The 25,982-nt window shown below is 52.6% G+C and overlaps 2 protein-coding genes across 31 annotated transcripts in view; one reads left to right on the top strand and one right to left on the bottom strand.

Moving 5' to 3' along the window:
* Nucleotides 1-6,794, bottom strand: part of SF3A1 (splicing factor 3a subunit 1) — a 21,707-nt gene extending 14,913 nt beyond the window's left edge. Inside the window, exons 1-2 of the mRNA XM_005567612.5 lie at nt 6,640-6,794; nt 3,387-3,508 (exon numbers count right to left, since the gene is read on the bottom strand). Of these exons, the coding sequence (XP_005567669.1) occupies nt 3,387-3,508; nt 6,640-6,702 (185 nt within the window). The 5' untranslated portion in view covers nt 6,703-6,794. The remainder of the gene's footprint in view (nt 1-3,386; nt 3,509-6,639) is intronic.
* CCDC157 (coiled-coil domain containing 157) lies at nt 6,558-25,982 on the top strand. Of its 30 annotated transcripts, none has more exons than XM_074004008.1 (13): nt 6,948-7,042; nt 9,034-9,153; nt 12,430-12,581; nt 16,709-16,967; nt 18,551-18,722; nt 19,412-19,687; nt 20,722-20,799; nt 21,146-21,336; nt 22,637-22,804; nt 22,938-23,112; nt 24,468-24,673; nt 25,243-25,331; nt 25,417-25,982. In XM_074004008.1, the coding sequence occupies exons 6-13, from the start codon at nt 19,657-19,659 to the stop codon at nt 25,865-25,867; spliced, it is 1,389 nt and encodes a 462-aa protein (XP_073860109.1). In that variant the 5' UTR covers nt 6,948-7,042; nt 9,034-9,153; nt 12,430-12,581; nt 16,709-16,967; nt 18,551-18,722; nt 19,412-19,656; the 3' UTR covers nt 25,868-25,982. The 30 variants fall into 30 exon arrangements, 22 of the variants coding, with proteins under 22 accessions (XP_073860101.1, XP_065378357.1, XP_073860109.1 ...); XM_074003999.1 differs by having other exon boundaries at nt 19,412-20,033; nt 24,489-24,673; XM_074003998.1 differs by having other exon boundaries at nt 19,412-20,033.

The following is a 25,982-nucleotide window of genomic DNA, read 5'->3' as shown; positions in this document are numbered from 1 at the left end:
AAATACACATGAACCTAGGAGAAGTGAACACAGAGTTCTGCATGTCTGCTTTAACTCGGATATTGGTCTCTTTGTTGCAATGTAAACCATAAGTTCACAGATTTTGTTTATTTACTTTTGAGGCGGAGTCTCATTCTGTCACCCAGGCTGGAGTGTAGTGGCACCATCTTGGCTCACTGTAACCTCTGCCTCCCGGGTTGAGGTAATTCTCCTGCCTCAGTCTTCCAAGTAGCTGAGACTACAGGCGCCCGCCACCACACCCAGCTAGTTTTTTGTATTTTTAGTAGAGACAAGGTTTCACTATGTTGGCCAGGCTGGTCTCGAACTCCTGACCTCAGGTGATCTGCCCGCCTCAGTTTCTCGAAGTGCTGGGATTACAGGTGTAAGCCACCACACTGGCTCACAGATTTCAGAAATGCCTACAGAAGCAATCACCATAGCTAAAAATCAATCTAGGGATGTGCATGGTTTTGGATTTTTTTCTTTCCTTTTTTTTTTTTTTTTTTTTTTTGAGACAGGGTCTTGCTCTATCGCCCCAGGCTGGAGTACACTGGCATGATCATAGCCTTGACCTCTCAGGCTCAAGTGATCCTCCCAAGGGGCTAGAACTACAGGTATGCGCCACCACGCCCAGCTAACTTTATTATTTTTTTGTAGAGACGGGTCTCACTATGTTGCCTAGGCTGGTCTCCAAGTCCCGGGTTCACGCGATCCTTCCACCCTGGCCTCCCAAAGTGCTGGGATTACAGGTGTGAGCCACCTAACCTGGTCATATACATTTAAAGGGACCTTGGACACACTCATTTCTTTAGCAGCAAAGGATGGCACAAAATTATTGGAAAGCTGCTTGGCAAAATGTTTAAGAAATCTTTCAAAGATGCTCTTTTAGCCAATAATGAGCCACACAGAATTTTCTTCTAAGGAAACAATCTAAAAGGGAAAGAAAATGCTCAGAGATTTCCCCACAGCTTACTTTGCCAAAATGAAATGTTGGGAACAGGCCAGATGCAGTGGTCATGCCTATAATCCCAGCACTCTGGGTGGCTGAGACATGAGGATCACTTGAGGCCAGGCGTTCACGACCAACCTGAGCCACATAGAAAGACCCCATCTTTACAGAAAAACTAAAAAAATAAAAAATTAGCTAGGTGTGGTAGCAGGCACCTGTAGTCCTAGCTACTCAGGAAGCTGAGGTGGTAGGATAATTTGAGCCCAGGAGTTCGAGGTTGCAGTGAGCTATAATCGTGCCACTGCACTCCAGCCTGCATGTCAGAACGAGACTCTGTCTCTAAAAAAGAAATGTTGGAAACCTCCTCCTCTAAGGAAAATACAGAAATGGTGGCCAAGTCAAGGAAAGTATTTCACCTCTACATGATGCATCCTCTTAATAAAGGATCACAGGGCATTATGAAGACTATGGAGCACAATGGAAAAATGCTTACAACACAGACTTGAATGTGAAAGTATCTTTGCTAATATTACAAGGATCTAAAAAAAGACGCCAAGGACAGAAGGAAACAGAAAAAACTGAAAACAGCTGGTAGACACTATTCTGGTAACAAGAATATGGTGATTCTTCACCCAACTCCCCTTTTCTGTATATTCTGTTTTTAAAATATCAGGGGAAAAGGGGAAGCATGAACACGGCTAAGAGCCATTAAACATTTATCTTAAACACAACAAACAGTCTAAATCTGACATGACCCAATCATCATCATAACGTTCAATCAAGCACAGAGCAGCTTTCAACCTAATACTCAGGGTAATCAAAGCCCTTGAAATGTAATGAGATGAATCTGCAGAGCTGACGCAATGAAAATCTAACAAAAGTAGGCTGGCGCCATGGCTCATGCCTGTAATCCCAGCACTTTGGGAGGCCCAGGTGGGGGGATCATGTAGTCAAGAGATTGAGACCAGCCTGGCCAACATGGTGAAACCACATCTCTACCAAAAATACAAAAACTACCTGGGCGTGGTGGTGCACGCCTGTTGTCCCAGCTACTCGGGAGGCTGAGGCAGGAGAATCACTTGAACCCAAGAGGCGGAGGTTGCAGTGAGTTGAGATTGCACCACCGCACTCCAGCCTGACAACAGAGCGAGACTCCGTGTCATTAAAAAAAAAAAAAAAAGTCTAACCTAAGTAATCTTTAATTTTATTAGGTTGGGAAAGGAAGGAACATCCGTTAAATGATGTATACTGACTGAGACACTGCCTCAGGGGAGTGACGTGATCCCTGGAGAACACACGCTGATTGAGCCTGCTTCCACACACTAAGGAGCCGTCCAGAAATCCACACTGATTGTGAAATCTCATTTTTACTTGTTTTGGTTTGAGACAGGGTCTCACTGTCACCCAGGATGGAGTGCATAGCTCACTATAGCCTCAACCTTCCAGGCCCAATTGATCCTCTTACCTCAGCCTCCTGAGTAGCTGGGACCACAGGCCCATACCACCACAGCTAGGTAACTTTTTTTTTGTAGACGGGGTCTTGCTATGTTGCCCAGGCTGGTCTCAAACTCCTGAGCTCAAGTTATCTTCCCATTTTGGGCTCCCAAAGTGGTAGGATTACAGATTACAGACAAGAGCCACAACACCTGGCCTCCTCATTTTTAAATACTAGCAACAAATTGAGTTTTGAAAAACTTACTGTGAGGACAAACAAAACATCTGTAGGCTGGACACGACCTGAGGGCTGCCAAAGGGATACCTTAAATACCCTAGAGGATGTATTGACCTTTGGAGTCAAGGGGCCATCAGAAAAATTCCATCTAAGGACGTGAGGGTAAGTATGAAAGACAGGAGGAACTCTGAGCAATTCTCATTCCATCTGAGGAGACAGCTAGCACCTGCACGGAACTATGGGGAGACATAGGAGGAACTTGGAGCAATTCCCATTCCATCTGAGGAGACAGCTAGCACCTGCGTGGAACTGAACTGCATGTAGCCCTATGACCTCGCTCCTGCTTCACAACTCTGAGATGGCATTTTGTTCCATTTTGCAGATGAGTCATTTGAGGCTCTTGGAATGTGGTGTTTGCACAATGAGAATAATAAACTCCCCTTTTTATCTTCCTCAGGCCAGCAGCTCAGGTACAGACACACACCATCTGTGACAAAGCAGCTTTCCGGGCATTTCCTCAGGCCAGTTTTGGAAGCAGAGGCTCCTGGTGACTGCAGGGCTAAGTCTGATCCTCACTTTGGCTATTGCTATGCTGTGTCAGGGACACCAGTCCTACCTATTGCCTACCCCAATGCCATGCTGTGGTTTTTTATGAACTAAAAGGCCCAAGCCAACAACATCTCTTTAAAACCCTTTGTGCTGATTCAGTGCTGAAATCTCTTCATGCTGAAACCCACCTCTGACCCACCCAGGTAGCTCTGTTACCTGGCCACAAAGCTGGCAGTCTTGTCAACAATATTTCTGACCTCTGGAGGAGGGTAAATAATCCCCACAACTGGCTTAGAAGGTGCAGAATCCTCCTTTGAAGATGCTTCTTCTTCTGTGGGCTATGAAAACAGGAAAAGAAATAAGGTTTTAAAGTCCCTGGTTCAGAGCAGGTTCTCCACTATTACACTCCTCTAGGATATCATTCAGAGTAGACTTTCACTCACAGACTTCCCTCAGGTTAGAACCCTCTGCTTCAGAAAAGCAGTTCTCTTAAGTTCACTGCACCTGCGGGGGCTGCTCCTGGGGACCCAGGGAAAACAGCAGCTTCCCTGGCTCCTCTCTAGTTGGACTGTCTCAGTGACACCAGGAATCTGCATTTTTACCAAATGCCCAGGTGATTCAGATGCAGGGACTCCGACTACATTCTGAGAAACCATGTTCCAGAATCCAGGCCATGTCTGGACTCCACGCACCCAGCGATGGGCTTGGCATGTAATTTTTAATGATTGTTTGCTGAATAAAGAAATGGGAAACTATCTGATGACAAATTCTTCTGCCCTGGATGCCCTCGCTCTTTGCCTCTACTCCACTGTCAACCAACATTCAATGCTCAGGTGTTTTGTGAAATTCCACTGGAATGTTCAGCATTAACTATGCCATAAGTACCAATATTTTTTCTCCAGCAGCTTCTTCCCCTTAGTAAACAAAGGGTCAAATCTCTTATCTTAGAAAAATGAAGTTTCTCCTCTGCCTCCATGTTCCTTTCTGCCGCTGCCTTCTCCCGCCCCATCCTCTGGCAGCTTAACATCCTGAGTTCTCTTCAGTTTGCTGATCCCACTTCCCTGCCTCCCATTTGGTCCCCATTCATTTTAAGTGCTCTTGACAAAGTCAAAAACGACTGCCCACAGCCATTATCTGGGTGTGAATGGTGACCACTCCTTCATGAAAACTCTCAACTCCTAGACCCCATTCTTACCTGTCTTCCCATCTTGCTCACCATTCCATCCAAGTTTCCTTCCTGGTCTGTTTCACCTCCTGCTCTGTGAAGTTGGAGATCCCCGCTCCCACCGCCCAATTCTGTTCTTGGTTCTCTTCTCAGTTTTGACAGTGTCCTCCACTTCCCCTCCTGCCTCTATACAATCTGGCCCAAACTGATGTCCCAGAACACTCTTGCGTACTGAACAGCTTCGGGTCCAGCTAACTACTGGGCACTTTCATCTCTAACCTCTTTCCTCAGGAATAGCTACTCAGTCGTCCATGCCACAAAGTTGGGGCTCCTCTCTCTTCCTCAGCTTCCACACTCAATAATAATAACATTGATCAAGTTGGGCACAATGGCTTGCACCTATAATCCCGGTGAGTCAGGAGGCTGAGGTAGGAGGATTGCTTGAGCCCAGGAATTCAAGGCTTCAGTAAGCTACGACTGCAACACTTGCATTCCAGCCTGGGTGACAGAACGACACCCGGTCTCTTAAAAAAAACTTTTATCAAGCACTGAGTAGATTCCAGGTATTTTTCCCAAGCACTTTAAATATACTAATTCTTATAACTCTTATAAGAAGCCTATAAGATTAAGTACTCTTTTTTTTTTTTTTTTGAGACTCTGTCTTGCTGTCGCCCAGGCTGGAGTGCAGTGGCATGATCTTGGCTCACTGCAACCTCCGCTTCCCAGGTTCAAGTAATTCTCTCCCGAATAGTGGGGATTACAAACATGCACCACACCTGGCTAATTTTTTTTTACTTTTAGTAGAGACAGGGTTTTGCCATGTTGGCCAGGCTGGTCTCAAACTCCTGACCTCAAGTGATCTGTCTGCCTCGGCCTCCTAAAGTGCTGGAATTACACGCGTGAGCCACTGGGCCGGCCAAGTACTCTTAATATCTCCACATTACAGATGACAAAACTGAGAGATGGAGAGCTTAATGTCCAACTGGCAGAACCAGAATTCTAACACACCACTCTGGCTGGAAAGCCTGCCCACCCCTCTGCCCTAATCTAGGCCAGGCCTTCAGCCCCTTGGAATAGCGTGACTGGCCTCCCCTCCTCGTAGTGACTCTCCACATGCCTGCCTACCTGAATTTCTGAAACACAAATGTCACTATTTGGCTTAAAACTCTCCCTTTTCTTCCCATTGTCTACAAGGAAACGTTCAAATCCTAAGAAAGAATTGCATCTCCTGTCACCACGCTCTATGCTTCAACACTTGTTCATTTACTCTTGATCAGAGACACCGTTTGATTCTTAACTCAGTGTCTTTGTGCATATTATCTGGCCATTACCTTATTTTCTCCCAACGCCTGGGAAAATGCCAGGGACACACAGGTACTTAAATATCTGTGGAAAAGGCATGGCTTCTTCAGTCATGTCCCCCTCATTCCAAACCCAAAGCAATGATCAGCATATATGCTCAATAAATATTTGCTGGATGAATAAAGGATGTTATTTCCCTTCCCTAGTCACCTGCCTGGCAAACTCCCATTCCTTCTTCTAAAAGAAATTTACCTCTCACTCCCGTGGGCTTCCCTACCTTAATATCCCTTCTACTCCAGCAAGCAATGTTGACTAGATTTGTACCTGAAACTTCTATCACAGGGCATATCACACCGTACTACAATGGTTTATACACATTTGAGATTCGAGAGGTTTATTAAGGGCGGGCTGACACTGTATCATTGACGGCCATCGGAACAATAAACATTTGGTGAGCATTCTCGTGTATCTGTCTTCTCGTTAGCCTGTGAGCTCCCCGTGCCCTATTCATTCCGGTAACGTGGGAGCGTGGCACGGTGTCTGGCTTGGGGCAGACACCGAAATAGATGCTGAGAATTAACATCCAAAGATGTACCGCCCAGGCTGGGAAAGTGGGCATTACTGGGGAAAGGCTGGGGCCGGTGGCCCCAACTGCCACAGAAGATCAGAGGATGGGCTGGATCAGCGCCTCTCACACTTACAAATCAATCACCTTAGGATTTTGTTCAAATGTAAGATCCCTATTTAAAAGGTCTAGGGCGGAGACTCCACATTTCTAAGCTCTCGGCTCGTGCCGACGCGGCTGCTCCGCGGACCACTTTGAGAACCCCGTTCAGAGCAGCTGGTTTCGTTACCAGAACCACCACCATAGCGCGGGAAGCGCGCAGCCTCCTGGGATTTGCAGTCCCTCCAAGCCCTTCATAGCGGCCGCTTATTCCCGCTCAAGTAAGTAGCGCCCAGGCCCACGCTCCGGCTGCAGGTTGAGGGGCGGGGGAGAGGTACCTGTTTGGGCTCAGTGGCCACGGGCGGCGGCGGGGGCACCGCCTGCACGGGTCCGGCCGGCATGACTGCGACGCTGAGGGCTGCCAGTCCGCCTCGGTGTTGGTGAGGAGTGCCGCCTCAAGACAGCCTCCCCGCTCGAACAGTACGACGAGCTCGCAAAATGGCGGCAGCCGAGCGAGTTGTGGCCGCGAAGGTAAGACTGACGCACTTCCGGGACCGCCCCCTCGCCGTGGCGCGCTTCCTGCTCCTCCCCGCGGGCACCGCGGCATCCGACGCCGTTGTCAAGGCAGCGGCTGGAGCTCCGGGCTAGGGGTTTCCGGGGTTCCCGGGAGCCGCAGGCGCGCCGGGGGCAGTTCCCGGAGCTGACCGGATACAGAGGCTGAAACCGCGACGCCGAAGACAGGTGAGATGTTCTACGTCACCCGCCGGACCCCCGCCGCACTCAGCTCGCGCCTCCTTTACTCTACAGTGCCTCGCTCAGTGCCAGTGCCTCGCTCCCTTCGACACCGCCTTCCAAGAGCCCAGCTCCCTCCCATTGGCCTCTCATTTCGGAGAGCCCCTGTGCCCTAAGGCTCGCCGCCTCAGAGCCCCGCTTCCCTATTCCCTTAGTCCCCCCTTTCATTTCAGGCCCACATCCTCCAAGCCGCTCTTCCAAATCCTACGCCCTTAATTCCCTTTTCCCATAGGCCTGCCTTTTCTTGCTTCCACCCCCTGCCTTCCGTAGTCCTGATCTCAAGCCTCACTGGGGCCTCCCTCTCAAATCAAGGCTGCTGCTTTTTCTTTCTTTTTTGTTTTTTTCTGAGACAAGGTCTTGTTCTGTCACCCAGGCTGGAGTGCAGTGGCGCGATCTTGGCTCACTGAAACCTCCGCCTCCCGAGTTCAATCGCTGAGTTCAAGCAATTGTCCTGCCTCAGCCTCCCGAGTGGCTGGGACTGCAGGCGCCCACCACATCCGGCCGTGTGTGTGTGTGTGTGTGTGTGTGTGTGTTTTGTAGAGACGGGGTTTCACCACGTTGGCCAGGCTGGTCTCGAACTCCTGACCTCAAATGATCCTCCCGCCTCGGCTTCCCAAAGTGTTAGGGTTACAGGCGTGAGCCACCGCGCCCGGCCAGTTTTAAAATTTTTTTTGTAGGGACGTGGGAGGACGTCTCCCTATGTTGCCCAGGCTGGTCTCAAACTCATGGAGTCAAGCAATCCTCCCACCTGGCCTCCCAAAGTGCTGGGGTTACACGCATGAGCCATCACTCAGGGCTGCTGCTTTAGGCTTCACCCCTCACTCTCACAGGTGCGCCCCTGCAAGCTATGCAGCTCGCTCCCCAGAGGCCTACCTCGACTCCTGCCGGCTTTCTCTCCCTCTCCTGAGATCCCCACCCCCTTCCTCCCCTCCTCAACTCCGGAAAGCCCGGAGCTGGCTGGGAACCTTGCCTGGCTTTCAGTTTCCTCACCTGTGAAATGAGGGAGTGATAGGAAGGGTTGCTCTCTCCAGTCTTCCCCCTCCCCCGCACACATCGTAGTTGTGTGTCATGGTTGTTATTAATGTAGAATAATGATAGCTAGGATGTATTGGTCATTTGCTATGAGCCGGATCCTGTGCCCAACACTTCATGTATTACGTCATTTATTCCTTATAGCACCCTATTTACAAATGAGGACAGTGAAGTTTGGAGTTGGTAGAGTGGGAATGCAAGCTCAAGCCAGTCTTATTCCTCTACTAGTGCAGTTAGTTATTCTTTTGTCCTCAGTCCCTTCAGCGTCCCCAGGGATCCAGGCAATTAACAATCTCATGTTTGAGACTGGCATCTGCCACATAGCTGGTTTTAGAGTTTCCCATGTTTTCGTGGTGGTGACTTTGAATCTCAGCAGTCACCCTGGCTGGGAAGTAGGCGTCATTTTTACCAGTAGGTTAGGGTACTAGGTCTCAGAGAAGGCGCTGGAATGTTGAACGGAAGTGTAGGAAAGGCTCCTGCTCTTCTCTGGGAGTCAAAAGTCCGCCTTGAGCCCCAGGAAATTGAGGAGAGGCAGAGATAGCTGCTGCTCCTTCCTAAGGGTTCAATTAGTGCAGTCACCTATGTGTTCCTGGGTACAGTGCAGGGCTGGCAGCCTCAGACTGAGGGTTCCACTCAAGAGCGAGGAATTACAGAGAGCTCATGTCAAGTGCTTTTTCACTTGACATGCACGTAAGTACTTCTTTTTTTTTTTCTTTTTCTTTTTTTTTTTTTTTGAGACGGAGTCTTGCTCTGTCGCCCAGGCTGGAGTGCTGGAGTGCAGTGGCACAATCTCGGCTCACTGCAAGCTCCGCCTCCTGGGTTCACGCCATTCTCCTGCCTCAGCCTCCCGAGTAGCTGGGACTACAGGCGCCTGCCACTATGCCCGGCTAATTTTTTGTATTTTTTAGTAGAGACGGGGTTTCACTGTGTTAGCCAGGATGGTCTCGATCTCCTGACCTCATGATCCACCCGCCTCGGCCTCCCAGAGTGCTGGGATTACAGGCGTGAGCCACCACACCCGGCCGCACGTAAGTACTTCTTAAACCATGCTTGTATCTGCATGACTTGAATTTTCAGAAGAAGCAACATAAGGTCATCTTGGATTTTCCTGAACTTGGGCATTTGCTGCTGCTTATCTGAACCAGGATCTAGTGGGAGTTGATATCCAAAATTGCCCCATAGGGCAGCTGTAGTTATTTGAAGGTGAACAGATCAGTGTTTCCTGGTGCCTTCACAAGCACACTTATGAATTCCAGGTGCTTTGCCACCTGAATACACTTTCTCCCAGGTTGGGACTTCTTGATTGCTTTATTTCCTTAATGCTCTTTTCAGGAAGGAAACCCAGAATACTTCCAAGTGTTATTTTGCCTTTGTTTCTGCCTCCCTCCTTGGAGACATAAAATCTCTTGGGCAGCAGTAGTTCATGAGAAGCAGCTGCCAAGACAACAGGAGTGTGGGATGTGGGCATGTGTATTGTGAATGTCATGGGGCAGACACGTATCACTTGGGTGATATCCCATGGGTGAAACTGGCACACACAAGCTTACCCCTTGCAGAGACCCTCAGATATCGTTGGTAGTTCCTGGAGGACAGGGCTCCTTGTGCCCTGATGTGTTCCTGGTCTTGCCATAGTGCCTGGCATGGAATAGATACTCAGTCCTCATTTACTGAATGCACACACAGCATCCGACCCTCTGCACCATCCAGTACCGTATCTACCAGCCGATACGGCTTTTGAACATTTGAAATGGTTTCTGGTTCAAATGGCCATGTGTTGTCAAACAGGCATTAGATTTTGAGACTTAATACCATAAAAATGTTTAAAATCTTAATAATTTTACATTGGTATGTTGAAATGGTAATGTTTTGGGTATATTGGGTTAAATAAAATATGCTATTAAAATTGACTCTTTTTTTACTCTTTTTAATGTGTAGGGGAGAAAAAGTAGTATCTTTTCCTCACTCATTGCAAGTTTAATAAAAGATTAAAGTGGCTCACACCTATAATCCCAGCATTTTGAGAGGACAAGGCCAGAGGCCAAGAGGCCAGGACCAGCCTGGGCAACATAGCAAGTCTCTGTCTTTACAAAAAATAAAAAAATTAACCAGATGTGGTGGCACCCACCTGTAGTCCTACCTACTCAGGAGGCTGAGGTGGGAGGATCACTTGAGCCCAGGAGTTCGAGGTTACAGTGAGCTATGATAGCACCACTGTACTCCAGCCTGAGCGACAGAGTGAGACCCTGTCTCTAAAAAATAAATAAATGAAGTAAAATTTTAAAAACAGATTAACAAGAGAAAAGCATACAAATGTATTTTATAAAAGTTTTCCCTGACATGGAAACCTTCAGAAATGAAAACCCAAAGAAACAAGGAGATCTGTTTTTATGGACAGTGTGCAGAATTATGATTGGTGGACCAAAAGGTATGATCTGGAGGGGCACGGTAGTTCACACCTGTAAACACAGCACTTTGGGAGGCCAAGGAGGGTGGATCACCGGAGGTCAGGAGTTGGAGACCAGCCTGACCAATATGGTGAAACACCATCTCTACTAAAAATACAAAAAGTGGCCGGGTGCGGTGGCTCACACCTGTAATCCCAGCATTTTGGGAGGCTGAGGCAGGCGGATCATGAGGTCAGGAGTTTGAGACTAGCCTGGCCAACGTAGTGAAACCCCATCTCTACTAAAAATACAAAAATTTGCCAGCTGTGGTGGCACGTGCCTGTAGTCCCAGCTACTCAGGAGGCTGAGGCAGGAGAATCACTTGAACCCAGGAGGTGGAGGTTGTGGTGAGCCAAGATCACGCCACTGCACTCCAGCCTGGGCAACAGAGCGAGACTCTGTTTCAAAAAAATAATAAAAATAAAAAAAAATAATGAAAGGCTGGGCACGGTGGCTCACGCCTAATCCCAGCACTTTGGGAGGCCAAGGTGGGTGGATTACGAGGTCGGGAGTTCAAGACCAACCTGGCCAACATGGTGAAACCCCATCTCTACTAAAAATACAAAATTTAGCCAGGCGTGGTGGCACACCCCTGTAATCCCAGCTACTTGGAAGGCTGAGGCAGGAGAACTGCTTGAGTCCAGGAGGCAGAGGTTGTAGTGAGCCAAGATCATGCCACTGCACTCCAGCCTGGCCGACAGAGTGAGACTCTGTCTCAAAATAATAATAATACAAAAATTAGCCGGGCATGGTGGCGTGCACCTGTAGTCCCAGTTATTCAGGAGGCTGAGACGGGAGAATTGCTTAAACCCAAGAGGCGGAGGTTGTGGTGAGCTGAGATTGCGCCACTGCACTCCAGCCTGGGTGACAGAGCAAGACTCCATCTTAAAAAAAAAAAAAAAAAAAATGGGCCGGGCGCGGTGGCTCAAGCCTGTAATCCCAGCACTTTGGGAGGCCGAGACGGGCGGATCACGAGGTCAGGAGATCGAGACTATCCTGGCTAACACGGTGAAACCCCGTAAAATACAAAAAACTAGCCGGGCGAGGTGGTGGGCGCCTGTAGTCCCAGCTACTCGGGAGGCTGAGGCAGGAGAATGGTGGGAACCCGGGAGGCGGAGTTTGCAGTGAGCTGAGATCCGGCCACTACACTCCAGCCTGGGTGACAGAGCAAGACTCCGTCTCAAAAAAAAAAAAAAAAAAAGGATGATCTAATAGTAATAAATGAGGGAGGGCGTGGATTTAGCAAGGCCTGTTTGCTCAGATTCTTCTTGGTGTTCCTGTGTGACATTTCTCCCCATCTGGGTATAGGGCAGGACACCTGTCACATGAGGGTCTTCAGGGGAGAAGGAGGGGAGAGGTCACAGACTGACCTTCCTGGCGGCCTGCTTCAGAGAAGAAGGATGAGGGGAAGATGAGAGTGGCCATCCTGCTTCTGCAGTTTTTTGCATTTCTAAGGTGCCATATCTTGGGGTAGCATTTCCTGTACCCCATCAGTGGCTAGTAGAAAAACCTAAAATCCCATGTGTGGCTTGTATTATATTTCTTTTAGACACTGCTGCTCTAGAAGTAGCATGGCCTGAGGACAGAGCAGAGATGGTGGACTCAGAATCTCAGCTTCCTGAGAGACCTCGGGCAAGCTCCCTAACTTTTCAGAGCCTCAGTTTCCTCCTCTGTAGAAATGAGGCAGATTCAGGGAAGTGGCCTCTGCTCAGGCTGGAGGCAGGCAGCCCACCTGCCCCTTCTCTCACCTCCTTCCTCCAGCCTGGAACCCCTTCTCCTTCCTGGATAGCCTTCCACCCTGCTCCCAGGAAGCCCTGCCTGACTGTGCTTTCACTCACTGGCCCTGTCATCCCTTCCCAGGGTCTGAAGAGCTACTCAGGGCCAACCCTGCACTGGAGACAGGAAGCCGGGCACGTGGATGAGCCTCTGACCCAGAGCCCTGGAGCCCACAGGCTCATCTGAGAACTAGACACTCAGTCACTCCGGCTCCACGGGCAGGCACCTGCACAGAGGTAAGGAGAGGGCCCCGTCCTCTGGGAGGTTGAAGAGTCCACCACCCTTCCCCTGAGTGCCTCTGAGCTTCCCAGCACCTGTGGGCACAGGCTGGCCCTGAGTCCTCTCAGCCCAGGTGACCAGGTCATACCACACGCTCACAGGGAGACAGGCTGCCAACCACAAATAACTTCGCAAATAATGATTCCATTCTGGCGGTGGCGTGTGCTGGGAAGAAAAAGAACAGGATGCTCTGAGAATGTGTGACAGGGAACCTCGCCCGACCTGGGGCCCTGGGGAGTTTTCCTGAGGAGAGGATGTTTGGCGGGGGGGCCTGAGGGAGGTGTCTTATCTAGAAGAAGTTTGGGGAGGGGCGCGTTCTGGGTGGGGAGACACTGAAGCTGGGGCAGGCCACACAGGGCAGGAGCCCCAGGAAGCATTCCAGTCTTGGTGCTCTAGAAAGAGAGGAAAAGGCTCCAAGCAGGGGTAGGTTGCCTTATTAAACAATCACTCTGGTTGCCATGTACAACCAAGAGGGACCAGGTGGTACAGGGCAGAAGAGAAGTGGCTGATCCCTCAGGGAAGCTCTGGCAGTGTCTCGGGAGATGATGGGGTAGGAGCAGTGTCGATGGAGAGAAATGCTGGGTTCCCAGTGTGGTCTGGATGTAGGATCTGCAGCACTGGGTCCTGGGACATGGGGGTAGAGGAAAGAGGGAACTCAGGAAATGCCTAGGCTAGGGCCAAGCCAGGTGCACTCAGTGGGATGTCATTTTCTGAGATGAGGGAGGTTGATGGGGAGGTTAGGTTTGGGAGAACAGTTTTTCAGCCAGGCCTGGACTTGCTGGAGGCAGAAGGGGCCATGGCCTAAATGCTGCCCAAGCAGCCTCTGCTTCAGGGAGGGGCTAGTGCAGGGAGGTACTTCCTGCACTGAGAAATTCACCAAGGACAAGGGGCCCCTGCTGGCAGGTGGAGAGGAGCTGGAGCTCAGCATCCGCATAGCTGCCTGACTCCCAGCAGAGCTGGATCTGAAACAAGCTGCCAACTCACACTCCAGCCCTGCTGGAGGGTGACAAGCCACAGGAGGGACCCGGGCAGTGTCTCGCTTCTCCACTTTCTGAGTCAAGGGTCACAGAATGTTCAGATCACCACTTTCAGATGTCCACAGGTGGCAGAAGATGGACCAGAAGCGTTCTGTGTGGGCCGCAGGGGAACTGGGGAAGAACGGGAGCCAGGCACCCACACAAGACAAGGATGGACTTCGCTGTGGTTACTGCTAATAATATTATTCATAATAATAATAGTTAATATTGGTTGAGAACTTTTACTGGTGCCTTGCATTGGACCAAGCACCTTACTCATGATCCCTTTAACGCCTTCACAACAACGTGGCCTGCTTGGAGACAATGTCCCCATCTTACAACTGGGCCTCGGTGACTTCTCTGAGGCCAGGAAGGGGCAGGACTGGGATTCTCTGCATAAAAATGTAGCAGCAGGCCGGGCGCGGTGGCTCAAGCCTGTAATCCCAGCACTTTGGGAGGCCGAGACAGGCGGATCACGAGGTCAGGAGATCGAGACCATCCTGGCTAACACGGTGAAACCCCGTCTCTACTAAAAATACAAAAAAACTAGCCGGGCAAGGTGGCAGGCGCCTGTAGTCCCAGCTACTCGGGAGGCTGAGGCAGGAGAATGGCATAAACCTGGGAGACAGAGCTTGCAGTGAGCTGAGATCCGGCCACTGTGCTCCAGCCTGGGTGACAGAGCGAGACTCCGTCTCAAAAAAAAAAAAAAATGTAGCAGCAGTCCTAGTGTTCAATAGATCAGTAGGGTGACTAGTTTATACTGATCTATTGTACATTTCAAAATGGCTAGAAGAAAATAAATAGAATGTTTCTCTTTTTTTTTTTTTGTAAGACAGAGTCTCGCCCTGTCACCCAGGCAGGAGGGCAATGGCGCGATCTCGGCTCACTGCAGCCTCCACCTCTGGGTTCAAGCAGTTCTCCTGTCTCATCCTCCCAAGTATCTGGGATTACAGGTACCCGCCATCATGCCCAGCTAATTTTTGTATTTTTGTAGAGATAGGGTTTCACTATGTTGGCCAGGCTTGAACTCCTGACTTCAGGTGATCCGCCTCGGCCTCCCAAAGTGCTGGGATTACAGATGTGAGCCATTGTGCCCGGCCTCAAATGTTTCTTAGCATAAAAAAAAGACAGGCTGGGTGTGGTGGTTCTCACGTATAACCCCAGCACTGTGAGAGGCCAAGCCTTTCAGAGAGGACTGCTTGAACCCAGGAGTTTGAGACCAGCCTGGGCAACACAGTGAGATCCCATCTTTACAAAAAAATTTTTAAATTGCCAGTTCAAGATGTTACCCCCCAAAAATAATAAATAATTAGCTAGGTATAGTGGCACATACCTGTAGTCCCAGCTACTTGGAAGGCTGAGGCAGGAGAATCACTTAAGTCCAGGAGGTTGAAACTACAGTGAGCTGTGAGGGCGCCACTGCACTCCAGCCTGGGTGACAGAGGCCATGTCTCAAAAAACAAAACAAAAGGAAAAAAGGAAAGACAAATTTAAGGTGATGGATATTCAAAGTACACTGATTTGATCTTTACAAATTATATATGTATTAAGTAATTCTGAAACTAGGTACCTTGAAACTATGGACATCTATTATGCATCAAGAAAAACAAAAATTGTTTTAAATATATATATAATGGGATTGAGTGTGGTGCCTCACGCCTGTAATCCCAGCACTTTTGGAGGCCAAGGTGGGTGAATCACTTGAGGTCAGAAGACCATCCTGGCCAACATGGAGAAACCCTGTCTCTACTAAAACTACAAAAATTAGCCAGGCATGGTGGCGGGCATGTGTAATCCCAGCTACTCGGGAGGTTGAGGCAGGATAATCGCTTGAACCCAGGAGGCAGAGACTGCAGTGAGCTCAGATCACGCCACTGTACTCCAGCCTGGGCGACAGTGCTAGACGCCATCTCAAAAAAAAAACAAAAAACAAAAAACGTACATATATATAATGGGTTCCCTATCACCAGAGTGATGACAATAGGTCTCAATGCAAGTTTTCACATTTTCCTCTCTTGCACTTTAGAAGTCAAGTGCATTTTAAATTTTCTTTGCAATTCTTTTTCTTTTCTCCATTCAATCACTCAGGCATTATTTGCCAGTGAGCATCTACAGTGGGCCAGGTCCCCAACTGGCCACACTGGGGACACCACAGGGGCTAAGATGGCTCGGAGAGAAGGCCGTTCCAGCAGACAGCAATCAGAGCTGAGATGGGGGAAGCCCAGAGGGAGTATCTAAGCCAGCATGGAGGGTGCTTAGGGAAGCCTTCTTGGAGGAGGTGATATCCAGGAACCCTGAAGGATGAGAGGAGTTAGCCATGTGATGGGAATTGGACAGGGAAGCATGATTCTGACAGAGAGGACAGATGGGCGAGGATTTAGAAACAAGTGCCTCGTGTGCATGAGCTGCTACTGGTAGCTCATGGTGATAGGAGGGAAGACTATGAGGTAGAGGGGAGGGGACTAGAGAGAGGCGAAGCGAGGGATGTGTTCAGAGGTGGCTTTTCTTCCATAGGCCACAGGGAGTACTGAGGCATTGTGGCCAGTATGACATGGTCCAGTAGAGTTTGGTCCAAATCTCTGGAGCTGAAATCTCTGGAGGCCTGCCCCGTGATCCAGCTGGAACCTGCTGCAGTGGTCTAGGCAGGATATGACAGTGGCCTGGTGTGGCCCAACACTTGCCATCACGCTGTCGCTGTAACTCTCAGTTGTGTGTGCCCTGTTCAAGGGTTCACTCTGCGAGGAAAGGATGAGAGGCATATTCTTGTTCATAGCTGTATCCACCCAGCCTTGAGCAGGGGACCCGACGTATGTAAGTCCTTAGGAAGGACTTGTGGAGTGATGGACTCTGCAGTATGTGCTCAGGGTAGTGGGACTGAGAGGCTGTTGAGGCCACCCAGAACCAGGTCCAAAAGGCCTTGTCACCTGGGGCTGGGAAACAGACTTCTCCCCGGGGTCTGGGGTGAACTTCTGGCCTAGTAGCCCCTGGGCAGATGAGGGTTTCAGGGAGTTTCCTCTAGCAGCAGCCACGTGACTCTGGCTGGCAGGGCTCTTCTGTGCTCACCCCAGGAGCTGTGAGGATGGCGCACCTGCTGGGCAGCCAGGCCTGCATGGACAGCCTGCGCACAGACCTCACCGACCTGCAGGGTGCCATCGTAGACGTCTTCTCCCGTGCCGGGCCTGTGCGCTTCCCCTCCTGGAAGTTCCCTGACTGCATGGCCTGTGACCTCGACATGGTGGCCCTGCTGGAGCACTATGACCATGTTCCGGGTGACCCCGAGTTCACGCAGCTGTCCCATGTTGTACTGCTGGAGCTGGTCATCGACAGGTGAGGGCCTTGACCAAGCCTGGTCATCTCAGGATGCCGGCTCCTGCCCCTGAAACCAGTGGCAGCTACAGAAGCCCCTCCAGAGGCGGGGGTGATGTTGGAACAACAGTCACCATTGAGTACCTGTCGGGGCCACATCAGCTCAGGACTTTCAAAGTAGTCTTACCTTTTATCGTTTGTCTTGTGTTGTGTGCTGTGCTATCCTGTGTTGGGCTCTCCTAGCCTGTCCACCTTAGGCAGTTGATTTCCACTCCATCGGTCTCTGTGGCACCACATCTGTGACCACGGTCTCTCAGCTGCTCCCAGCTGCCTCCTCAGGGTTTCTGTGTCGGGGACCCCATAGTTGCTTCTCAGAGTTTCCATCCCGGCCTCCCTTTCCTGTTGTCCTGTGGGTTGTGCTGTTCCCTCTACATATCACAAGGCCAGAGACGGGAAGTATTTTTCCAAATCCTGACCCGCTGAGAAGAGCCTCGTGGATTCTCCTGCAGCCCCATCAATTCTAAGCTATCATTAAAGTTAACGTGGTTGACCGGGCACGGTGGCTCATGCCTGTAATCTCAGCACTTTGGGAGGCCACGGCGGGTGCATTACTTGAGGTCAGGAGTTCAAGACCAGCCTGGCCAACATAGTGAAACCGTGTCTCTAGTAAAAATACAAAAATTAGCTGGGTGTGGTGGTGCGTTCCTGTATTTCCAGCTACTCAGGAGGCTGAGGCATGAGAATCACTTAAATCTGGGAGGCAGAAGTTGCAGTGAGCCAAGATGACGGCAATGCGCTCCAGCCTTGGTAATGGAGTAAGACTGTTTCTCAAAAAAAAAAGTGAAAATAAAAATAAAGTTAAGATGGTGTGCCAGGCACGGTGGCCGACACTTGTAATCCCAGCATTTTGGGAGGTTAATGGGAGAATCATTTGAGAGTTCAAGACCAGCCTAGGCAACGTAAGGAGACCCCATCTGTACAAAAATATTTTAAAAATTAGCTGGGTGTGTTGGTGCATGCCTTTTTTTTTTTTTTTTTTTTTCCGGAGTTTCGCTCTTCTTGGAGTGCAGTGGTGTGGTCTCAGCTCACTGCAACCTCTACCTCCTGGGTTCAAGAGATTCTCCTGCTTCAGCCTCCCAAGTAGCTGGGATTACAGGTACCCACTGCCACGCCCGGCACATCAACCAGTGGCTGTGGGCAGGCTCTTCCCCTTTCTGGGTCTCAGCTCTGTCATCTGTCAGGTGGAGGCTCTGGGCCACTGAATGAATGTAAGGCACCCAGAACTTTTCAAGGACTCAGGATACAACTGAGGCAAGGCCAGGCCTGGCTTCACAGAGCTCCCTAGTCCAGTGGAGAAGAGCCAGGCAGAAGTCCCACCCAGGAGATGCAGAAGAGGCTCCCAAGCTGAGGTTGTGGCCAGGGAGGGCTTCCTGGGGGAAGTAACCCCTGGGTTAGGTTTGAAGCTGGCCCAGCAGAGCATATTCTGAGACTCTCCAAGCCCTCGATGTCTGGGCCAGTTCCGCAGAGCCAGAGCTGCGGTTGTATGGTCTGAGGGTGTGTTGGCACCAGCCTGGGCCCCAGCAACCTGGCATCTCTGCCCGCAGGCTCCTGCTGCTGCTTCAAAGCTGCATGAGCTACTTGGAGAACCTTGGCTCCGAGCAGATGATGCCCCCTGCACGGGCTACAGGGCCCTGCATGTCCGTGGGGCTCACGGTGCGGCGCTTCTGGGATAGCCTGCTGAAGCTAGGCACGCTCCACCAGCAGCCACTCCCCCAGGTGGGTCCCAGCCTCTGTCTCCCCACTGTGGTGGCCTTCACGTCTTGCCCCAGCTCTGGCTTCCTAGCCTACCACTGTGTGCACCGCCACCTTCACTGGCTCCCACCGCCCTCCCAGTCAAGCCCCACACAGTGTGGCGGTTAAGAACACAGGCCTTGGGGGTCATGCCTTACTCCCTGGCTCTAACATCCCTGTGGGACTTTGGAAAAATCTTGCCTACTCCAAACCTCAGTTTCTTCATCTGTACAATGGAGATCATGTGAGCCCCGTTTGTTATGGGCTATCCCATAATCTACACAACCACCCGCTGGGGAAGGACCACTGTCACCGTGATGGGGAGGAAACTAAAACTGAGAGTGGTTATGGTGACACAAGAGCAGGCACGTCCACTGATCAAGAGCCCAGTAACCAGCAGCTGTGATGTCACCATCACTCAACACCATGCGTACAATCAGATCAAGGCTGGAGCTTGGGGTGTGGGCCGCAGAGAGGAGACCTGGGTGTGGTAACTTGAGTCAGAGTAAAAAAGAGAGAAAGTTCTCTCTTATTCACGTCGGTGTCAGAGAACATCTGAGGGTCTGCGTGTCAGGCAAGGCTGTCACACTGTCACAGAACATCCCCAGAGAACCAGTCACCTCCCTCTCTACTTTCTCCCTCACCTGCTTTCCCTTGTCTTTTTCTGAACACAGAAAGGGGCAAACCAAAGAGAGACTCCCACCTCCAAGCCCACCAAGGGCGAGCCACCCAGGAGCCCTGAATGTCTGCCTGCCAAGTTCATCAAGCCCTCCTCCCCAGTGCCAGGCCTGCCCCAGACCTGCCAAGAGCCAGAGAGCATCCCTGTCAGAGCCTCCCTGCAGTTCCCAGCCACGACCTCCAGGAACACCAGGAGTGTCTACTCCCAGACCATTGAGACGGCCCTGGTGCCCTGTGACGCATGCGCCAGCGTCCAGGGAAGCCTGCAGAAGGTGGGCAAGGCGGTCATCAGCCTGTGTCAGAGCCAGAACTTGCCTTCATCCTTAGGCCAGTTCCAGCAACTGGTACAGGACAGCATGGGGCTCAGGCCACTGCCAGCTGCCACAGTGGGCCGCTGGGCAGCAGAGCAAAGGAAAGACCTGAAGCGCCTCAGTAAGCATGTGGAGGCCCTCAGGGCCCAGCTGGAGGAGGCCGAGGGGCAGAAGGATGGCCTGAGGAAGCAGGCGGGCAAGCTGGAGCAGGCGCTGAAACAGGAGCAGGGGGCGCGGCGGCGACAGGCAGAGGAGGATGAGCAGTGCCTGTCCGAGTGGGAGCGTGACAAACAGCAGCTGCTCACAGGTCTGTGCCCCAGAGGCCAGACGCCTGGTGCCAGGGTCTCTGCCACAGCCTTTGCATGGATGTTTGTGAGACAGGACTTCCAGGGCAAGTGGTTTGTGTGGAAGAACCCAGGCTGGGACACAGGCAAGAGGCAGGGAAGGGAGGGCAGCAAGGAAGGGTGTGTTTGTCCGGTGGTGACACTGTGATCGCAGTCCCGCTGGGGCTAGGAACTGGGCTAGGACACTTGCCCAGACTCATCTCTCAGGGAGGGAGCCGAGGTATGTATCCACTTGCGCTGTCAGTCATTGAGGGCTACTTCCAGAGAGTTATTCCCCTGGCACTTCCAGCCAAGCAGAGCAGCCTCTCTGGTTTTGGCAAAAGCCATTGGAGACGTAGTTCCTGGCACCAGAAGTTGGTCAGTGCTCACTGACGGGAGGCCGGAGGGATTTGCCCTTTCTGAGCCTCACAGTTGCCTCCATGGACGACATCAAGGCCCAGAGAAGTGTAGACACATGGCAGCCAGCACATGAGAAGCAGGGTGGACAAGGGCCCAGCCGCCTCCACCAACCTCCCCAGAGCTCCTCCCATGACCGCAGGCGGCCTCTCTGCAGGCGATGGGCTGCCTCCACTCCATGGGGCACACTGGGCATGAAGGCCGCCGGCCAGCTCCATGGGACCCTCTGAAGGGCCTCTCTCTTGGCTGCCATAGAAACAAGTGACCTAAAGACAAAGATGGCCACCCTGGAGAGAGAACTGAAACAGCAGCAGGAGTCCACGCAGGCTATGGGTAAGGAACCCCGTCATAGGCCCCGATGCCACATCTCAAGCCAGGGGTGTGGCTGGACGAGCATCGTCCATCTCTGTCCCCTGAGCATCCAGAGCGAAGACGAAGGGTACCAGCCACAGGAGGGTGGGCCTGACCAACCACACTGTTGGGCGATGACCAAACTGGGGTGCCACCTCCTACCCAGAAAGCACCTTCTATTTTCCAAACCCACCTCAGGCAGGGTCTAGAGCCCCATTTTGTTCCTGAGGACTCTGAGGCCCAGAGATGGGATATGAGGTCCTGTTCTGGGTCTGAGGTAGTACAGCGCTCCCCTGCCCTACCATCCCACGTCCACTCAATGCTGCAGAGACAAAGGCCCAGCAGCTGCAGGAGGAAGGCGAGCGCAGGGCGGCAGCAGAGAGGCAGGTGCAGCAGCTGGAGGAGCAGGTGCAGCTGTTGGTGGGTCGGCTGGAGGGCGCTGGCCAGCAGATCTGCTGGGCCAGCACGGAGCTGGATAAGGAGAAGGCCCGTGTTGACAGCATGGTCCGCCACCAGGAGGTGAGGCCGGGGCCCTTGCCAGCCTGGGCACCTGCAATGTAGGCTGCAGGGAGAGAGGGCTCCACTGTCAGGGAATGGGGGCTCATCTGTATTGGGTACCTGCTCCCTGAGATACCTCCAGGTGTGGGGGTTGACTCATCTTTACAGAGAGTCTGCCCTGAGCCAGGCACTGGGGGAACAGTGATCCAGGGACAGATACTGCCCAGTGAGGCCTCAGTCTGGAGGAGTGCCCTACAAGCAAAGATGAACAGGTGTGCCACACTCTCCTGCCAGATGGCTAAGGGGTGCAGGGAGGGATGGCCACATCTGCCATGGGAATCCAGAATGGCTTCTAGGAGGAGGTGGCCTTTGAGCTGGACGCCCGTGACAGGCAATTAACCCATCAGCCAGGGGAAGGATAGGGTGGGCAGAGGGTGAGCCAGGGCCCACAGCTGTGCTCTGGGCAATGGAGCCTCACAGGAGTCCTCAGAAGTGTGGTTGAGGGAGTAGGTGATCTGTTGCCCAGTGAAAGGGGCAGGTCTGGGGGCTGTCCTGGCTGGGTCCACCCTCAAAAGCTCAGCAAGGAGCCAGGAGTTCAGTTGAGAGTTCCCAGGGTCAGACATGGGCCCAGGGTAGGGGAAGCCTTTCTACCCCAAGTGGGTGCTGTTCTCTGCCTTGTAAACTGTCACAGCCACCATGTATCAGGTGTCTGCTGTGACCCAGGCTTCAGGAGCCACAGACTCTGATGCTTACTCCTCGCTACAGCAACAGGAGGTAGATACTATTGTCACCCCCATTTTACAAATGAGGAAACTGAGCCTTATTGAGGTTAAGGAAGTTGCCCAAGGCCACATAGCTAGTGAGAGATGGAGCCAGGACTCTGAGCAGTCCAGCATTAGTTCTTCCTGCTTTCCATTCAGTGGGTATTAGGAAATGTGGGCTTCAGTGACATGGGATGATGTGACACTGGAGACCCAAGGAGAAGAAAAACTTAGTTCCCAGAATTCCTCTCCAAGTGGGGTCTCCGTGTGACTGGAAGGAAGTGGGGGTGAGACCTCCAGAGTCAGCCAACTACGTTCCAAGGGCCAGGGTCTTCAAGCTGGGGTCCTGCCCTTGACCAGGTCTGGTGTGCATCTGCCTGCTGCCAGCTTCCCCCAACCCCTGCCCTTCCATGTGTGTGACCAATGTTCCCTAGACACAGACACACGCCCCAGGGGGGTAGCAGCGGGGGGGTAGTAGATGCTATAGCCTCCTTAGTTCCACATGGCTGGGCCTAGCCTTGTGGGTCTCACAGCCTCCCTGCTTGTCTGTTCCTGCTTAGTCTCTGCAGGCCAAGCAGCGAGCCCTGCTAAAGCAGCTGGACAGCCTGGACCAGGAACGTGAGGAGCTGCAGGGCAGCCTGGATGAGGCTGAGGCCCAGCGGGCCCACGTGGAGGAGCAGCTGCAGAGCGAGCGGGAGCAGGGGCAATGCCAGCTCAGGGCCCAGCAGGTGAGAGTGGGGGTCTTCCTTTTTGCTGGAGAAGTCTCTGGCCAACTGAGTGCCTGCAGGGGACGGTGCCCCAGGGGCGCTTAGTGCCATGTGGCTCATTCAGGAGCCAGGCCTGAGCCTCCCCCTGCCCCAGGAGCTGCTGCAGAGCCTGCAGAGGGAGAAGCAAGGCCTGGAGCAGGCAACTACGGACCTGCGGCTAACCATCCTGGAGCTAGAGCGGGAGCTGGTGGAGCTGAGGGAGCGGGAGCGGCTGCTGGTGGCCTTCCCAGACCTGCACCAGCCCACTGAGACCCAGATCCAGATCCATGGTAGGGGACTGGGGATGGTGCCAAGGGCATGCTGGGGCTCAGGGCCGGCAGCTGAGGGCTTATGTGGCCAGGACACTGGGGACTGCAGTTCCCTAGCGTGCAGCAAGGGTGGAAAGCCGGGCGGCCAGCAGTGCAGCCCCTGTGGACCCACCACAGCACGCAAGCGCTTCATGCGTCATCCACTCTGCATAGAGAGGGATGTGAAAGCCCAACTGTGATGTGACTGCCTCTAGCCACAGCAGCCAAACCCAGACACAGGTCTGGTTGTCCCCACAGACCATGCTTTTTACCACATCACATGCTAATTCTTGCTTGACTTCTCTGTGTCCCCCTTCTTGGTTCTTGGAATGGGTCCCCAAACCATACCATGGGACTAGTCCCAAGGACACAGCCCCCAGCTGCCCACTGTCCTGGACCCCATGGCACAGGAGTGCTAGGTACCCGTCTTGGCACAGGATTGGATATCAGGTGACTTGGATTCTCCCAGCCTCTCCAGACCCCTAAAGCGCTGGGGCAAATCCATTTGCAGAGCTGGCAGGAAGATCTCCAGTTAGCTGCTCGTGAGACATCATCCAGGCCCTTCTGTCCCCTTCTCAACCACCCTGTGAGGCAGGTCATAGCCCCTTTTTACAAAGCAGGAAACTGAACCAGAAGGGGCAGCAATTCCCCCAGGCTCATGGAGCCAGAAGGAAGCATCCATCACAAAAGCAGGGGAAGCGCAGCCTTGCCATTCCCACGCTTGAGCTGGCCGTGTGACCTTGGACAGCTCACTTTGGCTCTAGCCTGTCCAAAACAGGGGGCCTTGTCAGAGAGATTCACTCTCCTCTCCTGCTTATTTGCTAAGTCTTTTTTGTTTTGTTTTGTTTTGTTTTTTTGAGATGGAGTCTCACTCTGTCGCCAGGCTGGAGTGCAGTGGCGCAATCTCAGCTCACTGCAACCTCCGCCTCCTGGGTTCAAGTGATTCTCCTGCCTCAGCCTCCTGTGTAGCTGGGACTACAGGCGCCTGCCACCACACCCCAGCTAATGTTTGTATTTTTTAGTAGAGACGGGCTTTCACCATGTTGGCCAGGATGGTCTCGATCTCTTGACCTCATGATCCACCCACCTCGGCCTCCCAAAATGCTGGGATAACAGGCATGAGCCACCGCGCCCGGCCTTGCTAAGTCTTTTGAGAGCTCTAGGTCCCACCCAGCTCTCAGATTTTATAATATGGTCATCTTCCCAGCAGGTGAGGGGAGAGGGAAGGGGGAATAAGGCCTCTGGAGAAGGAAGATGAGCTGGGAGGCCTGGTGCACTACACAGCTCCCTTGCGCCTGCCGGGCCACCCACCCAAGCTGGTGTGCCTCCCTTCTAAGGTCCTGTCCCATTGGGCACAGGAGGCAGATCCAGCAGCGTGGAATCCCAGATAACATGTCCCACAGACTCTGGCAACGTCACAGATCACATGGAGAGGCAAGTGCAGGCCAACGACATCCGCATCCAGGTCCTACAGGAGGAGAACGGGCGGCTCCAATCAATGCTGTCCAAAATCCGGGAAGTGGCCCAGCAGGGTGGCCTCAAGGTGGGCCTGAGAGGGCGGGCCCTTGGAGACCAGGAGGAAGCCTCTGCCCGGGGAACTTGTGGAGAGCCCACCTCATCACATGAGGCCTTAGGCTGTGCTTTTGTGAAACATTTTTCACATTTCCAGAAGGCGTGAGGATGTTACGGATCCAGTGCCTTCCAGTCCCATATCCCCTCTATAGCCATTCATGCCTTCAGGTGCAACAAGAAGCTTTGTCAGGGGTCGGGCGTGGCAGCTCATGCCTGTAATCCCAACAATTTGAGAGGCAGGCAGATCACTCGAACCCAGGAGTTTGAGACCAGCCTGGATGATATGAGACCCTGTTTCTAAAAAAAAAAAAAAAAAAAAAAAAGCCATGTCAGAAAGAAACCTCCCCTTAATTGCTGCCTGCCTGAGGCTCTGCAGCTGAGAACAGGCCCTGGAAGGCTTCCTAGGCCCCGCCCCTAGGTGGAAGGGCCCATAGATACACACCTGGCCCTTCCCTCCCCATCCCTGGCTCCGACACCCTCTCTGAACAGTGGGGAGGGGACTCCTGAACCCTTCTAAGACTGGCTTTTTCTTTTTTGTAGCTGATCCCGCAGGACCGGCTCTGGTCCCCTTCTAGCAAGGGAACCCAGGGAGCAACACAGCCAGTCCAGGCCCAGAGCACATCCCCAGGGTGAGTGAGGCTTTACCGGAGGTGGGGCAGCTGGGTGGAGCATCCCCCGCACTCACAGGGGATCTTGGATCTGGTTTTCCTTCAGGCCCTTGGGCAGACAGCACCTTCCTGGCAGCAAGACGGGCAGGACCCTGCTGGGCCAGCCCTGCGCATCCCCACCTCGGCAGCAGCCCTGCGCATCCCCACCTCGGCAGCAGCCCTGCGCATCCCCACCTCGGCAGCCCTGCGCATCCCCACCTCGGCAGCAGCCCTGCGCATCCCCACCTCGGCAGCAGCCCTGCGCATCCCCACCTCGGCAGCAGCCCTGCGCATCCCCACCTCGGCAGCAGCCCTGCACATCCCCACCTCGGCAGCCCTGCGCATCCCCACCTCGGCAGCCCTGCAGCCAGCCCAGCAAGTCCTTGCTGGAGGGTGTGACCCACTTGGATACCTGCACCCAGAACCCCATCAAGGCCTTGGTCAGGCTGAGGAAGAGACTGTCACCTGGCCGGGGACAGGCCAGCTCTGCACACCAGCCCCAGGAGCGGCCCATGTAGCCTGTGGCAGTGCTGAGGCTGGATGGCAGGTGGCTGGCAGCCCACCCGCCGTAATAAAGCCCCGGCCATTGGCCCACAGCAGTCTTGGCCTCACAGTATGACTGAGCCAAGGAAA

This window comes from Macaca fascicularis, chromosome 10 (assembly GCF_037993035.2).
Source record: "Macaca fascicularis isolate 582-1 chromosome 10, T2T-MFA8v1.1".
NCBI lineage: Eukaryota > Metazoa > Chordata > Mammalia > Primates > Cercopithecidae > Macaca > Macaca fascicularis.
This window is presented reverse-complemented; position numbering and strand designations above follow the sequence as displayed.